The sequence below is a fragment of the Fulmarus glacialis genome, unplaced genomic scaffold (assembly GCF_000690835.1).
Source record: "Fulmarus glacialis isolate BGI_N327 unplaced genomic scaffold, ASM69083v1 scaffold8974, whole genome shotgun sequence".
NCBI lineage: Eukaryota > Metazoa > Chordata > Aves > Procellariiformes > Procellariidae > Fulmarus > Fulmarus glacialis.
The window spans coordinates 7,393-24,237 of NW_009208644.1; the positions used below are offsets into that span (position 1 = coordinate 7,393).

At 45.7% G+C, this 16,845-nt stretch overlaps 1 protein-coding gene across 1 annotated transcript in view; it reads left to right on the forward strand.

Annotated features, from left to right (window-relative positions):
* The first annotated feature begins 1,035 nt into the window (after nt 1-1,035).
* Nucleotides 1,036-16,845, forward strand: part of KDM2B (lysine (K)-specific demethylase 2B) — a 17,741-nt gene continuing 1,931 nt past the window's right edge. The window contains exons 1-8 of the mRNA XM_009576559.1: nt 1,036-1,254; nt 4,887-5,030; nt 9,806-9,892; nt 10,434-10,694; nt 11,682-11,720; nt 13,341-14,014; nt 15,510-15,673; nt 16,155-16,316. Of these exons, the coding sequence (XP_009574854.1) occupies nt 1,192-1,254; nt 4,887-5,030; nt 9,806-9,892; nt 10,434-10,694; nt 11,682-11,720; nt 13,341-14,014; nt 15,510-15,673; nt 16,155-16,316 (1,594 nt within the window). The 5' untranslated portion in view covers nt 1,036-1,191. The remainder of the gene's footprint in view (nt 1,255-4,886; nt 5,031-9,805; nt 9,893-10,433; nt 10,695-11,681; nt 11,721-13,340; nt 14,015-15,509; nt 15,674-16,154; nt 16,317-16,845) is intronic.

Consider the following 16,845-nt stretch of genomic DNA (forward strand, 5'->3'; position numbering starts at 1 on the left):
CTGGTCTGTCAGTCATATGCTGAGATGTGCAGAAAGTGGAAAAATTGTATAAATACTAAACCACATGAACTTTGCAGTCCTATTATTATCATCTTTATGGAGAAAGCTGTCAGTGGTAAGAATAAGCCAAGCCAATTCTTGCGTAATTAGCCCCATACAATTACATGGTATTTAGCGATCTTTGGCTTGAGCTGTAAGTTCTTGTGTATAACAGGGCGTTTCTGATGAGAACATGAAATTTAGATATCCAGAGTGAGTATGTTGCAGTTAACCTAATCATTTAAAACCTTTTCGTGCTCCTTTAGCTTCTGTCTTAAAGGTCATTGAAATCTAGACCTGGGATACCCTTTTTAGCCTTTGCACAGCATCAGTTAGTGTTCTGTTTTCGAGCACTTGCTAGTACTGGATATGAGGGGTGCTACTTTGGAAGGATTTTGTAGTATTTGTCTTTTATTTCCTACTTTATCGCTTGGCAGTATTCATACGCTGCTGGTTTTTTTTACGGAGATTGCTGAGGCTTGAGCCATTGCTGCTGAGTGTTTCTTTGCTGTACCTAACCTCAAAATTGCTTTTGCTGTCTCCTTGGATTCTTCTACTTCCAGTGGAGGAAAGTAGACCTTCTGGCTTAACCTGAGCACAATTCTAAGAGCTCCCTAGCCCAGAGCTCAGCAATGGCACAGATCATCTCTTGACCTCAGCCAAGCACGTCACTTGGGACTTGGTCCTGCATTGTGCGTAAATTGATTCTCCCTGCCCTCCTGTTGAAGTGGGCTTGCTATAGGTTTGGGATCTCTCATTTATGCCTTGGTTTCTTTGTCTTTTTACAATGCATCTTTTCTTGAAAAGGTAATGGAACTCCTTTACCTATAAGAGTGATCGTATGTATCTGCTGAGTATTACCTATCTGTGTATAATTCTGATACGTGTCATTTTTACATCTAAGATGTATACAACTCCTGTCCAAGGAAGTTCTGTAGTTTAGATGGTAAGTGGGATGTGCAATTAACCTTGTGTGTCTGGCTCTTTCAGAACAGGGCAGTCGGACGGCCGAAAGGGAAACTGGGCACTGCTTCTGCAGTAAAGCTCGCGGCTAATCGGACAACCGCTGGAGCACGTCGGAGGAGGACGCGATGCCGCAAGTGCGAGGCGTGTCTGCGGACAGAGTGCGGCGAGTGTCACTTCTGCAAAGACATGAAGAAATTTGGGGGACCTGGCAGGATGAAACAGTCCTGCATTATGAGGCAGTGTATTGCAGTAAGTGTATCTGTTGCTACAATTCGTTTGGAGATTTCTTTCCTATGTCTGTCTCCTGGTGACAAGGTGTGGAACCGAGAACTCTGTTCTGAGTAGTCTCTAAAGCACATCAGGCAAAACAGCGTAATCCCGGCCCTCTCAGTTCAGATCTCTTCTTCCCATCACTTTTCACACACACACCTCCAGTCTTAAACCAGAATGCTCCTAAAACTTAGTAGCACAGCTTTTGTTCTCAGTAATATAGAAGGTAGATGTGGAGATGACAGTACACCAGAAATTGGCACTCAAATCACACTGAAATTCTGGAATTTGGGGGAGAAGGGGAAGAGTGGGAAGTTCTGATTCAAAGGGAAAAGAGGCCTGTTTGGATCTCTGAATTTCCTGAGAAAAGCTGCCTTGCAACTATCTTTACCATCTTAACTAGTTAAACAAATTAAGATACGGAGAAATCTTGATCCTCCAAGATTTTGGCATCGGTGACCCCAGCCCCAGGCTACTTGAGACCTTAATTTCAATTTGTTTGCTATTACCTAGGCGTATAGGAGGGATCTGATCCAGATGAGCTGAAGAGTCATCAAGCCAGGGTTTTGTCTTCCTCAGGGACTGGGAATGGCTGTTGGGGGATGAACATCAGGACAGGGCAAGCAGACAGTCAGACAGTTTCCTGGGCTCCTGTGATACATTGCTTAGAAGCTTCCTGAGTCATAAGTGATAGCTTTGTATTTAACAAATACTGACAGATTAATCTTCCATTAAGTTGTCCAAGCATCTTTTGAATCTGTTGCTTTCATACTGACTGTTGTGGAGCTTCTCCTCAGGTCTCATGTCCACGGTGCTCCCATTCAAGGGTAAAAGTTAGCTTTAGCTTTTCTCTTAGTTCTTTGGAAGGTCTTGAATATGCTGTTGTTGAGGGTTTGGTTTTCTGTTGTTTTTTTTTTTTAAGGAAAGGAATGTTGTTTATTCATAACTGAAATATCACTCCATCTGTACTGATTTCTCTCTAACTCTTGTTACAGTTCCTTTCACTTAGTTGCGTTTTTTTTTCTTTCCTTTAATTCTGATGAGGAGACTGAAGTGGAGGCATTAAATGACTTGGTCTGACACTGATAAAAAACTGATAAGCACTTAAGATTTCCAGTAGTTGGTCCTGGTTGCTCACTCCATGTCCTGTTCTAAGCCATGCACTGTTCTTGACATAGAGGATTGGATTCAGCTCTGCTGGATCTTTCAGTAAAGTACAAAGAATATCTACCTTTCTGCAGAGTGCTTTTGCAGCTCAAGTGTCTTTTCTTTGAACACTTGATTTCCTGGAGTGTGGCATGAATTGAACAGCATGGATGAAGAATTTATTATTCTCCAGGGGGAAGAAATAGTGAAATCGTGCTGCCTTTTTAGTGGAGGGATTAAATTAGGACTGCAGTGTGCTTTCTTGTCCTGACTGATGAAGGAAACTTTCATACTAAGCTGTTTCACTCTTGATAAACACACGGAGCCTTTTGGAGATGAACTGGGTTCTCTTCTGGCTGAGTTTAGTCATCCTCTCATCCCCTTTCTTCTAATGAAGAAGTATTTTTCTTCTTGGTATCTGCAGTTTTATTTCCAGGAGCTGTGATTGGAGTACAGGGCTTTGTAGCCAGGGTACTCTGATTCCTTGTCCCACCCTTGCACACACTGAAGATGACCTCTCTGTTTTTTGTAGGTTCCCATTGGTGTAAATAGCAGGGGGAGTATTACAAACTTTCTTAGACCAGCAAAAGCACAGAAAATTAACAAGTTGAACTGTTGTAACTTTTAATGGTGCTTTACATTTCTATAAGCAATCCTATTGTCTTTACTCTTGTTCATTATGTTCTCTAACAATTGCAGTAGTAATATATTGTGGTACCTATCCAACAGCTTCTAGCCAAAAAAAAACCCCGCAGAACACCGAAGCAAGGCTCTGTGGAAGTAATGATCCCTACAGTTCTGGGTTTGTGCTTTCGTCTGGTTAATGACATTGACAATATTAACTAGACACAGACTTTCATTAAACTCGGAAGCCTTAAGAGAGCCTGTACTGCCGTTCAGAGAACAGGAAACTCCTCTGCATCACTAGTTCAATCAAGAAAGGAAACGGGAGTGCCTGGGACGCTTTATGCTGCATTGAATAGGTCTGAAGGGAGTGTGGGGGCCCTGTGCTGGGAGGACGAGTTGTGACAGCATGGCTGCTGTTCCAGCCCGTCAGTGGGACGGGGCTAGTTGGGACACAGAGGAGATTCCCTAGACACCCTTGCTCCCAGCAAGAAAAATTGTACTGCTCCTGGGATGTTTGTTCTTGTGTGTGGATATAAATACTTGTCGTGTGGGAGATAGGACAAAACAAGTGGACAGAGCTCTTATGGCTCTGGACAACTTAGCTTTTCTCTGGTTTACCTGCTGGTGGAATGGGATTGTGGGGATTCCTGTGCTTGGAGGAAAGGTGGGAATTAAATAGCATTTGCAAAATGCTTTTAAAATGGAGCGTGGGTAAGTACTGGCATGAGAAAGCAGGAAAGTGTTGCCGTAGCTAATGTATCAGATATTGGTGTGTGGGTCAGCACGCTGTACTCTGTAATGGCTTAGTATAGCTAGGTTTTTCCCTATCTGAAACTTGCCGAAGAATGCACTGTTGCTGCATAGATTTGGTCTGGTGTGCAAGTATCCGCTTATGGGTTTTATTCACTCCATCTACAAGAGATCCTTACCATGAAAAGCCACATCTCTGGCTGCTCAAGAGTTAAGGACTTGCAACCTGATTGATTGCATTTCACATTACAGCCAGCTTCTTATAAGGATCTTCCTTTTCTTTCTTGTAATGAGACTTATACCTTTTTGCCACAAACCAGAAGTTTGTTCCTCGTTAGCACAAAGGTGGCTTTTTAATTAGACTGGCATTCAGTGCTTTGACATGGGTGACAGATATGTAAGATGCTGCAGTTCCCTTTCTGCCTCAGCAAAAGACAGAAAAAAATCAGTATGCTTCTCACTTGTGACACTTGCAGGAGAGGAATTCTCTTTTTAAGTGTCTGTGCAGTGCTTTTTGCAATGTTCAGGTTGGGAGCAGGGCCCTAGATAATAGATTGTCAGTCAGGAAAAGGTCTGTTCTTGGTTCTGTTGTTGGCTTGCCATGAGACCTGGACTGGGTCCCATAACATCTGTCTGCCCTGCTTGTAAAGGGAGCGAGCTGCCAAATTGCTAGTCAGATTGTGAAGCTTAATGGATGTGAATAGTGATGTTCTAGGTTACTTCTTTTCCCTCCCATTGTACACTAGTGAGGTGACTTGCATGCCAATGTCTGTGTCAGCTCACGGATTCAAGGGACCCACAAAAAAAGCATTTTCATCCATCCCTGGGGTGCCTCATGAATCTGTTGCTACAGGGAGGGCACTTTCATTCCATGAAACATGTCCTGTGATGCTTGGTCTGGGTACCCAGCCCCGATTGTTTTTCTTGCCTTCGTTGCTCTGCTGGGCTGGAGCCTTCAGCAGTTTGCACAATTAATCCCTGTTTATGTCCTCTTTGAAATGAGGATACTGTAAATGCACATTGAGTTCTTCTGTTTCCATATGTCTTCCGTGTCCTGATCAAGACTTCTTCCTGATATGTGTAAACAGCCGGTGTTGCCTCATACTGCTGTGTGTCTGGTGTGCGGAGAAGCTGGGAAAGAGGACACTGTGGAAGAGGAGGAGAGCAAGTTTAATCTCATGCTAATGGAATGCTCCATTTGTAATGAAATCATACACCCAGGATGCCTTAAGGTGAGTACATGTTGGAAACAAAAACTGGATTAGTTATCACCTTAATGTAGAAGTAGTGCACAGAAATTGGAAAGCTTTCACATTTTCATCTTTGGAAACTTAAGTGAGCAAAAAGAGTTGGTGTGAGAAGCAGGGTGACAGCCGTGGCACGCGCAGCCCTGACTGGCAGGCGGGGATCCTTTGATGTAACAGCATCCCCTGTAAGCAGAGGCTCTTGCTTTGGACAGCCTCCGAAATGTGTGTGCATGCAAATGTCTTGTGGGTTTTTGTTTTGTTTTTCTTTCTTTTTTGCCTCTTGTTTAGGGAAGTGAGTAGTTTCAGTTGGGATGGGAAGCTCAAGAGGACAGAGAAATCCCTATACTTTTGGATGAGTTAGTCACAATCCGCATATCGGTAGCTCCTTCCTGTGTCCCACAAAGTACAAACGAGTAGTTTGCTGTTCATGTTTGTCCAGGCACGGATGTGCCTTTCAGTGGCAGCTGGCTTTAAAGATGTTACGAGCGAAAGTTGCAGTAGGAAGACAGCAGCTCTAGAGAACAAACTGAGCGAGTTTCAGGCTGCAGGAGTGCTCACCCTTGGCTGACTTGAGTCCTGTGAGCAACTATATTCTTTGCTGGTAATAAAAGTGTCATTTTGGGCATATCTTTGTGTATTAGTGTTCAGAAGCCGCCTTTCTCCAGAGCTGGTTGGTTTCAGCTGATCAGCCATTTCCTGTTGCTGATTTGTTTATGGTTAAAGTGATTTGCCAAAGCAAATGTGTTCTGACACACCATGCCCCAGAAAGCAGCTTTTGGCCCTTCTGGGATCTCTGGGAGGAGAGGTATGTTCTTTATGCAGGCCCGGGGTGACGCTCTCCTGGCCTTTTATTTTTCTTGTGCTGTACGTAGTCTTGCACCAAGCTATGTGTGTGTCATTTATTAGAGCAGAAAGTAGGTAGTTGGCAAACCAGAACTGTGGCTGTCTCCCTGATTCATGAAATTGGTGCTCACAGCTCCTGCCACAGATGGGCTCTGAAAGGGAGCTTTGCTTGCTTGGCTCTGCTTAAAATAAGGCTTCGGGGGTTGATGAAGCAAGGGAAGGAGCTGCTCCTTTTCAGAGGTACCTCAATTTTGCCTTGTAGCTGCTGCTTTGCTATTCCAATCCTTCCTGAAAATGCCCTGCGCTCCCCCGTCTCTCACTTTGCAGTGTCAGTGATGCTTCGTGGCTGAGTCCAGAGGACGTGATTGTTGTCTAGTGGCAGTTCAAGTACGGTTTCCTCTCCCCATGCCACATTTGGGACTAGTTGCACAGGATGTGGGTCAGATCTGTGAAATCAAGCAAGTGCTGTTTGTTCTTTTATGCATATGTGGTGTTCTGAGTGCTGTTTTGGTAACTAGGAACAATGTAGCTTCGGGTATTTCTGAAAATTTAGCAGTGGGAGACTTAGTGTGCCTTGTGCGTCTTGTATTTTCATTTCTCAGTGCTTCTGTTGAGCTGGAACGGTGGGATAACTGGTACTGTTTATTTACTGAGACAAAGGGCACCAGTAGGATTTCAGAATCGTCTCGGAAGGCGAGATGAGACTATGCACCGGAGAACAGCAAAAACAAAATGGAGCCTCTTCCTTGGTTCCCTCCTTGCTCTTTGTTCCCGGGTTCCATGATTTTCTGCAAGACAAAAATTTGTTGCCATGTTTGCATGTTGCTCGAGCCCTTGACGTGGGCTTAAGCCCCGGGGATGGAGCCCATAAATAGTCCTTGTGGGAAGCGCCTTTGAATGCAGACGCAGCCCCAGGGCAGCTGCTTCTGCTGTCCACCAAGAGAAAGTCCCTTCCTGTCCTACTCAGTAAATAGGCAGCACGTGTGAATTGTCGGTCATCTCCAATTAAATGTCTGGCAAACGTACTTTTGGGGGAGGCTGGAATAAACTGGATCAGTGAAGGGGAGGAGTGTCCTTTCCTGGCTTATTCCTGTGTGGAGTGAATTCCCTCCAAGATGCATCTCCAAAGCTTGTGGAGTAGTTGGGCGCATGCACTGGCTAATTTGTACTCCAGGGCAGGTTGTTCCTAGTTTGAAGTCCATCCTCTTCCAGCTTCCTGATTCGGCTGTACAAGTTCGTGGTGCGTTTTCTCCGTGGAAAAACAGTGTCAGAAGATGACCTCTTTGAGGAGATTAAGGGCAGCTCAGGTGCGTCTGTGGTCTGACACACTTGCAGCCTTGAGGGGCTTCTGTGGGTGCCTCTTGCTGGGGGAGCCCTGGGTACCAGAGCACATTAGGTGCTCGCGTTGGAACCGCACTAAGGACAGCCAGGATGTTCCACGTACTGAGAAGTCTCATGGGAGGTTTCTGCCATGCTTCTTTCCTTGAAAAAACAATACCAACACAAATGCGCGTTTTGCTGAAGAGTTCCTTATGAAAACGGTTTTGGCGAGCATTTCACAAGCTCAGCATTGTTTCCAGAGGGAGCTAGAGATTTTTGAAGGAATATTGCCTTTTGTTGTTACAGATCGTTTGAGTTGAACTGATACTGATGGGTTTTTCTTGTTACATGTCAAATTGCGAGTAATGCTGGTTAGCACGTGTGAGTGAGTGCAGTATCTGATGTTGTCTCCTTAAGAGAAGGGGGTTGTTTTCCCCAGTAGGAGCCTGTTCTTTTTCATCTTAGATGGATATAGTGATAATGATGGAAAAGGTGAATATTTAGGTGCCCTGTCAGAACAGCAGAAGTACAAGGACCTCTTCCAGCACAGCTGCACTGCTGCCCATGGGTTCAGCCCAGGTGTGTCTCGCTGCCGATGTTGTTTCAGTCTTGGCACTGCCAGAATTCATGGCTCTCACTCAGCGATGTCAGATCAGCATCCTGGGGTCTCCATATTCCCTAACAAGAAGACTTCACAGTAGCGTAGTCTCATGTTTAGACTTTCTGAATTGCTGACCTCGTGCTGCAGGTACGTTTCTGAAGATGCCTCACGCTGTGGCTCAGGCACCCACCTGCTCTTTGTAGCAAACACTCAGAACTGGCTCCCACCCAGCGTGAAAGGCTTGGGACTGATTCAGTGGCAGGTTTGTGTGTGTCTAATTAGTTTGCTTACAGTTCCTCACATCTGTTCAGTTCCTTAAACTTCACAGAAGGGACAGAGCTGTAATGCTTTCCCTTTAGTAGCATTTGTTCTATATTCGGTGCAGGAAATAACTTGTTCCCAACTTGGGCTTAGGCCAGGAATTGTTCCCCTGAGGCAGAGATGTATACAACAACTCCTGGAGTATCTTACACCTACCATGGGAAAGAAGGTTCAAAGGCACACAGTTGTGATAAAACCAGTATTTAAATTCTGCCCACTTCATTTACTCATTTATTAACTCCAGAAGACTTGCTGAGAGAGACTGACACACCATCACTCTCGCTAGATGGTGAAACTAGAATGGCTGCTGTCTGGCTCGGGGGCTTGAGGAAGCAGTTCCCCTAAAACCAGGGCTTGATCCTGCACAGCTAGTGTGTTTTCGCTGAGCTGGGAGGAGAGAAGGAAATGTTTCAGAAACGTGAAAAATCTGCAGATCTTTGCCCCTGCCTGTTTCAGCCGCAGTCTCCTGCTACTGTGCTGCTGATGCCAATGCCTAGCTATTTGTCTTGACTTTACCATGTTTATGTTGTCTATAATAGAAATAAATTAATGTTCTTTCCCCCCCTCCTCCCCAAGGCTTATTTCTAAATATATAACTAAACTCTTAAATGTGAATGTGCCATCAGTGAGCGTATGTGTTTGTGTGGAGGGTGTTTTTACCTTAGCTCTACTTTTCATCCTCAGTTTCATTCACAGAAATGCCTTTTCAGAATCACCGATCTCCTGTTTGGAAAGTAATGTGGGCTCCTGTATGGAAATTCAGAAACCAGCAGCTTTTCAACTGCGTAGGGCAGGACTGTGCTTTTATTGTAGTGTAACAACACTGAGTGTGCGTCTTCTCTTTCAAAGAGCAAAATGTCACAGTCTCTCAGAGGTAGTGAAGTAGTAAGCATTTCTCTTCCTTACGCTAGGGTAACTGTGGGTGTGGGAAACGAAAAATGCCTTCACGTGTCCAGTCTTCTGAATGGAAGTGCCTGTTCTCTAGCTGACTTGGCAACCATCATTTTTATTGGCACATGGGCTTGAGGGCTGGAGGCATGGGACTGCTAGTTCTGATCCATAAAGAAAAATCTTTTAAGGAACACTTGATTACAGAGCAGGGTGCTTTGCTTCTAAAAATGCCGAACAGTATTAATGTATGTGAGAATGTGTGTATGGGAAAAATCCCTTCCTATTAAAAGATCAGACTGTGCCTTGCTCCAGGGGGCACGGGGGGACACAGGACAGGACAAACTTTTCAAATAAGTGGTGTGGGAGGATGTTAGGAGATGGCCTGATTACAGTCCTGGGTTTTGGGGGTTTTGGTTTGGGTTGTTGAGGTGGCTTTTGTTGTTTTGGCTTTTTGCAAGAGCAGAATGTGCCCTGTGTTAATTGGGATTGTCAGTGACCTTCATAAAAAGCCCAGACCTTTGTCAAATACCAATTTGGCCAGCATGCTTTCCTCCCCTGTTGGCATCATCAGAAGGGCAGTTGTGCAGGGCCGAGGGCTTGCTCAGCACCAGCAGGATGGTGCAGCACCTGCGGTGATCTGGGTTTCTTTTCTGCAGCCATTGGGAGGGCAGCAGTCGATCAGAGAAAATTGAGCTGTACAAAATGCCTCTAAATGATCTACCTGTAGACTTTTGCAGCCTTTTGCAGCACGATTGTGAATTGAGTTGTGCCTCTCTTTTACCAGGTGAAGGAATCGGATGGTGTGGTTAACGATGAGCTGCCGAACTGCTGGGAGTGTCCAAAGTGCAACCATGCAGGGAAAACTGGAAAAGTGAGTTTAATGGGAATAAGTGGTGCTGGAATAAGATACAAAATCTCAAGCATTCCCTCTGGCTTGTAGATATAATTTTGCCCAATACCAGCTTTTGATTTTGTGCTTAATTCAGTTGAGTTGAAGAAAATAAGCTGATGGCTTTCCATTCTTTAATAATTTTTGTATTCTTGTTTCATGTACCAACACTTCACCCAAAACCTGGGGAATATTTAGGTTAGTTCTGTGCACTGCTGCGTGTTAATTTCTAAGATGAAAATACTTTTTTAAAAAAATAAAATCCACAAGCAATTATGCAAAACCTGAAGTGTCAGTTGGAATTAGTGAAACATTATTTCTTTGCAAACTGAGACAGACAGGGCAAGTGTGTTGTTACAAAAAAAACTTCATGAAAGTTGAAACTCCTTTATTCTTAACTCCTTGCTAATTATTTTGTCTGTTACAAAGTGATCAACCCACCAGTGTTGCAGGCAACTTAAAGAGCTGAGAAAGGCATAAGATATAAAGTTTGTTTGTGTTTTGTGTCTCTTTGGCGTACAAGCAAAAGCGCGGACCAGGATTCAAATACGCATCAAATCTCCCAGGCTCATTGCTGAAGGAACAGAAAATGAACAGAGACAATAAGGAAGTAACAGATGCTGCAAAACGGAAAGGGGATTGTGAAGAAACTCCCAGGCGGAAATCAGAGGAACATTCCAAAAAGACTCAAGTTGACTCAATACTGAGGAGAAAGTCAGATGAAGTGCATCTGTGGAGGAAAAGGAAATTTGAGAAACCCCAGGAACCCCCTATGAGAAAGCGGGTATGACAAAACCTCTTTTCATGTACTTACACAGATGCGCGTGGGCTGGTTGCGGCTGATGTCTCTTGCCTTCTGGCTTATAGCTCATCTTGAAATCGCAGATTGTTACAAAAGAAACTGAGATGTTTTACCTTCCTTTCTGAAAGCTGCTAGTCTAGCAGGACGGTAGTTTGAGCAGCGACACTCGGGTTGACGTTCAGAGGCCGAAAATACTGGGCTATGGCTGTTGTTTTATTCAAAATACTAGAAAACCCACTTTAACTGAAAAGCCTTTACAAGGTGCTTGGAGTAGGAACAAGGTGAAAATCAATTTTTAATGGAAACTTTTTCATCTTTATCCACTTGGTGGCGCATGGCAGCTTGTTTTGTGGCTGATTCAGGGACGTACAATACTCGTAACCCATCAGAGGACCTTTAGAAATGACACCTGTAGCCTGCAGGGAGGAGGAGCTGCTCACGACAGCGATGTAGACAGCTTTTCCCTGAATTTAACAGTCGGAGCTCTTGGGCCAGGCAGGGACACTCTGAATTGTCTTGTGGATTGCGAAATATGGTACTTGTGATATACAGAAATGCTGGTTTGCAGAGGTGGAAATGAGGACCTAGATTTCACGTGTCTCATGAGTAAATGGCCGATGGCTTTAAAATCAGAATCAGTGGCTGGTTTTGTATTGCATGTGTAGTTCACGAGGAGTGGCAGTCAGTCCGCCCTGCGAGGCTTGACAGCGGGAATGCTACAGTACAGTAAATGTAGGGATTGGGGTTGCTTTGGTGGAACGAGAGAAGAAAATTCACGAGACCAGTTTATGCATATCTGCTTTCTGGCCATGCTTTCCTTATGGACTCACTACAGCGTTTATGGATGGCTTGAATTGCTCCATGAAAACCCCCCAGTGTGTGAGGAAGGCGCTGTGGATCACCAAACCTTCATCAGACAGCACAACAAATGTCATGTTTTGGGGTTTTTACTTTTCTTTCTTCCAACAGCTAAAACTTGGAAAAGAAGAGAAACTCTTCAGGAAGAAGGTACTTTGCCTTTTTAATAGAAGTGTTCTCAATCTCTTATAATCCCCTCTCCTCATGTGAGCTGAATGTGAGCCAGTTTCTCTATCAGTCGTGTCCTTGTGTCACTGCAGGCATTTTTATTATCGCATTTACATCTTGAAACTACAGAATATCTCTCCATGGAAACCTTTACACTTCGGGATAGTTTAGCTGCAGTGTCTGGTTTTATATTTTCCGTTCTGTTGTCCCATATTAAAATACAGAAGCAAGCTGTGTTTTGATGACCCAAGGAATAAAATTCTGTTTCTATACTGATGTTTCGCTCTTCCTGTGTGGTTGAATCTTGCCCCTGCCACACAACCCCTCAGCATTCTGTACCATAGCACATCCCTGCAGTCCCCCGCTGGCACCCAAGGGAGCCAGGGATAACCTGGCACGCAAGTACCGATTACCTCTCTCAATGTGGCACGATAACAGGAGTCCAAAACTTTAAGCGCTCGTCGGTACCCTGTGTGAAGGATGCTGCAAGCTGACAGTAGTCTGATGATGTAATTTTTTTATTCTAACCTGTCATTAACTTACTGTGACCTCTCCCTTTACAATATGTTAATTTAAAGACAGGGTGATCAGCTTTCTCTGCTGGGCGCTGCAGTCTGAAGCATAGGAGCGCATCCACTGACTTGATCCAATTAGTTTATTGTGAAAGCGTAGACCTTCTGATATAACAAGTGTGTTCACAGCAGTTCTCTTTTTCCTGCCAGTCCAGATCTCTTGTTGTTAGACCTATTTCATTTTAACAGTTGGTGGCTTCTTTCCTGCTTGTAGTGATCAGATTAGACTTGAAGTCTTCCCTGGTCTTAGTTTGTACATCTCTTGTGCTTCTGGTGTGCATTAAAGAGAGATTTGATTAATGTGAGCAAGTGAAGTGGAGTTTGCTGTTACGAACAGCGACTGGGGCAGGGAAGAAGGTGCCAGCTAACCCCTGCCAGCCTGCGTTGCGTTGGAGATTGTGTCAGCGTGGGGTCTCGTCAGGCTAACAGTGTGTCAGACCTGTCAGTCAGATTCCCCGTTCCATATCCACCGGAGGTGGGGGAAGCTTGAGAAGTCGAGCAGAGTTTAGCAGGATGTAAAGGAGCAGCTAACGCGTAATTAAACGAGGCTGTGAGTATCCAGCGGTAAGGGCCACAACAGCACAGCCACAGTGTGAGTCGGTGATTGCGATTCAGGAGGTCTTGGCCGTTGGGCCTGAACACACGTCAGCCAGTCTTTAAAGTGGGTGCCCAGTGAATGTGTCCCAAGCCGGTTTCTTCTGGCCTGCTGGGGAAAAAGCTGTCTATAGTATGCTGCTAATCTTCTGTATATAAATTGTCCACTGTGTAATAAGGCCCTTAAATCTGCAGGATTATGCATGGTGAATAAATGCATTTATCACTCTCTTGGAGCCCGGAGAGCCAATAGCTGGACTCCTCATCCATGATGGCACTTGAACTTGATACCTTTGGCCAGTGAATGTACCCTTGTGCTCAGGGCTGGCAGGCAGCCCGACCCCCGGGCAGGGCTGCCTGTGTGGAGCATCAGCATGTGAAGTATTGCTGAGTACGTTCTTGCTCGAATAGTCAGCCTTTGTCTCTTCCTTTTCAGCGGCGATCGTGGAAGGCTCCAGATGACCGAACTGCCATGATCAAACCCCTGCGGCGCCTCAAGCAGGAGCCAGAGGATGACCTGCCAGAAGCACCTCCCAGGTCCAAGGATAGCGACCAGTCACGGTCCAGCTCGCCCACTGCAGGTCCCAGTACGGAGGGTGCCGAGCCCAGGGACAAGAAGAAGTTCAAGATGAGGCGGAAAAGGCGGCTTCCCAATAAGGAACTGAGCAAGGAGCTCAGCAAGGAGCTCAACCAGGAGATCCAAAAAACCGAGAACAGCCTTGCCAATGAGAATCACCAACCCATCAAATCTGAACCTGAGAGCGAGAATGAGGAACCTAAGCGTGCTTTGAACAACAGCGAGAGACTCCATAGGTTCAGCAAAGGGTTAAACGGGACTCCCCGGGAGCTGAGGCACCAGCTCATCCCCAGCCTGCGAAGCACACCTCGGGGAATAACCCGGCCACCGCCTTCGCTCTCTCCTCCCAAATGCATTCAGATGGAACGACACGTTATCCGGCCACCTCCCATCAGCCCCCCTCCGGACTCGCTCCCCCTGGATGACGGGGCAGCCCACGTGATGCAGAGGGAAGTCTGGATGGCTGTCTTTAGCTACCTCAGTCATAGAGACTTGTGCATCTGTATGAGAGTTTGCAAGACCTGGAACAGATGGTAAGGAGGGCGGGAAACCGAGCTAGGTGTAACGTGTAGCGGGATGGACTCAAAAGGGAAGAGGGTGACGGAGGCACTAACACCTCCTAGGAGAGGTGTGCAGGTCGTCACTGATGCTCTGTTGAGCGCAAGGAGAAGGGGTGACCAGCAGTGTCTAAAGAAGTAGCATGTCTTCTGGTGCTTTCTCAGAAACAGCAGTTCCCAGCATTTCTGATGGGAATTGTGTGTGTGTGTATGCGCGTGTGTCAGCATCGGCGTCAGTCTGCCGGGGCTGTAACGCCCCAGAGCAGCCTGTTCTGTAGTTAGACACCACAATGTTCTTGCCTGCTGGAACAGCCAGTCTAGGTCATGCTAAGTCTCGGTGTCATTCTGCCCGCAGGACTTGCTGACTGCTAATGCAGTTGTTTGTTCAGTTCAGCTATTAAATATCTATTGAGATATAGTGAAGATCTCCCAGTGCCCTCGGTGTTCTCCTCAGAAGGTCCATGCTGATTGTTTCCCCAAAGAGGGTACGTGGAAAGCGATCCCGTTCGCTGTGTTCCGTACCGGCAGAGCTGATGGAGGAATCCTTCATTATCGTATTTACTCACAGTGTGTCTGTTTGGTGCCCGGGGTACCAGAGTGTGAACATTGACACAGTCGGTGACTGTATGGCAGCAGGAAGCATTAGTCGACAGATTTATATGTTTCACTGAACTTGCAGTAACGTCTCTTGTTGGCTGTCATCTCGCATTCAACTGTAATGAGCACACAGATGGGCAGGTTGTAACAGAGGCTCCTTTCTAGCACAGTCTAGTAACAAACTGGGTAAATGACAGAAAGGTTGAGAGGTTGATAATTCGGTGCAAGAAGATGTGTGTGGAGTGCTTCCTTCGTGGGCTTCTTGGTGTCACAGAAAGCTGGTAAATGCCTTTTCCATGTAAGTGCAGTATTTTTTAATGGAAAAAATGAGAAAATGCAGAAGCCTGCATAGTTAGGACTTCTTGCTTGTTGCCCTTAAAGAATCACAAAGAGAGTGTAAAAACACCTAAGCCATGTAGACAGGAATAACACAAAAGCACCAAGCAGGAGGGGAGGAATCTGTTTTACAAAATTCATTGGTTTTAAGTAAGGAAGGCACAGGGGAAATTAGGACAGTAATATTTAAAACCAGTCTTTATATTCAGAAGGTAAGCAAGGTGTGGGTTGTCTTCAGGCTAGAAAATGGATTTTAGTAAGTGCTGTGATGACTTAAAATGGGATCCGAAGTTGTTGACACTTGTAATTCTGTGGAAATAATTCCATGCTTTATTGCATGATATATTTGATGGAGAAACTTCAAACCTACGTAACATTGTGTGGTGGTGTGCTTATCTTAGCATCGCTCAGCCTTATTTTTGCTATTTTCAGTTAAATGCTGTCATTTTCCCTACTGTTTAATGACACCTTTTAAAGTCTTGAAGAAATCAAAACAAGTGCCAAATTAAGGGCTGTTGGCTTTTTTCTTTTTGGGTAGGTGCTGTGACAAAAGATTATGGACCAAAATAGATTTAAACCATTGTAAATCCATCACTCCACTTATGCTTAGTGGCATTATTAGGAGACAGCCTGTAACCCTTGATCTTAGCTGGACAAATATATCTAAAAAGCAGCTGAGTTGGCTTATCAACAGACTGCCAGGTAAGTGATGTTTTTTGACCACTTCACTCCATTTAGCAAACCAGTTTGTATATAAACTGCAATCTCTGAGGAATGTCTGTAGGGATCCGGGTGTCCTAGGAGAGGAGTAGATACGTAGGAGTGAAGCATCGGCGGGTTAAAACGGGCCCAAAATTAGTTATGTTGTGACTACTTGACAAGCTAGGTAAACTCATTTGAGACGGGACTTCATCAACAGGTTGCTGTGGCAAGTGCCTGTGCTGACGTGATTAGCGGAGGGGGTGGTGGGGGTCTGCTCTCACCCACAGTAATGACATTCCAGCTGGTGGGAGAGACGGAGAGCTGGGCAGGAGGAGGTTTACGGGGTCCCTGCTTGCCCTGGAGTGCTGGGATTGTTCATCAGAGCGGCACCGGGCTTCACCTGACCTGTGCGTGGTAGCAGAGATCACCGCGGATGTCTCTCTGGAGAGGCCACATGCTCCAACTTCTTCTGTATCTGCAGGTCTTCGAGACCTGCTCTTATCAGGGTGCTCATGGATAGCAGTGTCGGCACTTTGTAGTTCCAGTTGTCCTTTACTCCGAACTCTGGACGTGCAGTGGGCGGAAGGCCTGAAAGACGCACAAATGAGAGACCTCTTGTCGCCACCCACAGATAACCGGCCAGGTAACAGGCGGGAGGAGCACGCGGGAGACCTGTCCCAGCCGTTCTCTGGCATGTTCTGCTGCTAGTCCCCCTTGGAGGAAACGGGCAGAAACCCCCGCAGCTAGCACCGGCGGGGGTCTGGGCTTTGCTGACGCGCGAGGTGTTCGAAGTAGTGACTTGCAACACCTCCTCGCTGGAAGCCACTGGGTAACGAGTGATGTTCTCTGGCTGCTGAACAGTCATCTGAGCCACTGTGCTGGTTTTCTGTCTGACTTTCTTCTCTTCAGGCTGCAACGGGTGTACTTTAGAGAGTATGGAAACACTTTCTTCCAGTTCAGGGAAGGAGCAGTTCTGTGGGTCATGCCACATTCGCCCGGATATCAGCTCAGGTGAAATTTTGAGCAAATCAGATCTGCTTTCTGGCATGCACTGCACAGCCTACTGCTTATTCCCGACTTGTAATTCCGCTGGGCCCCTGCAGTTACTTTCATCCCTTTTGTTTTGAAATCAGGAGGTGGCTTTGTCCACGTGCCTGTTCCAAAAATAGACA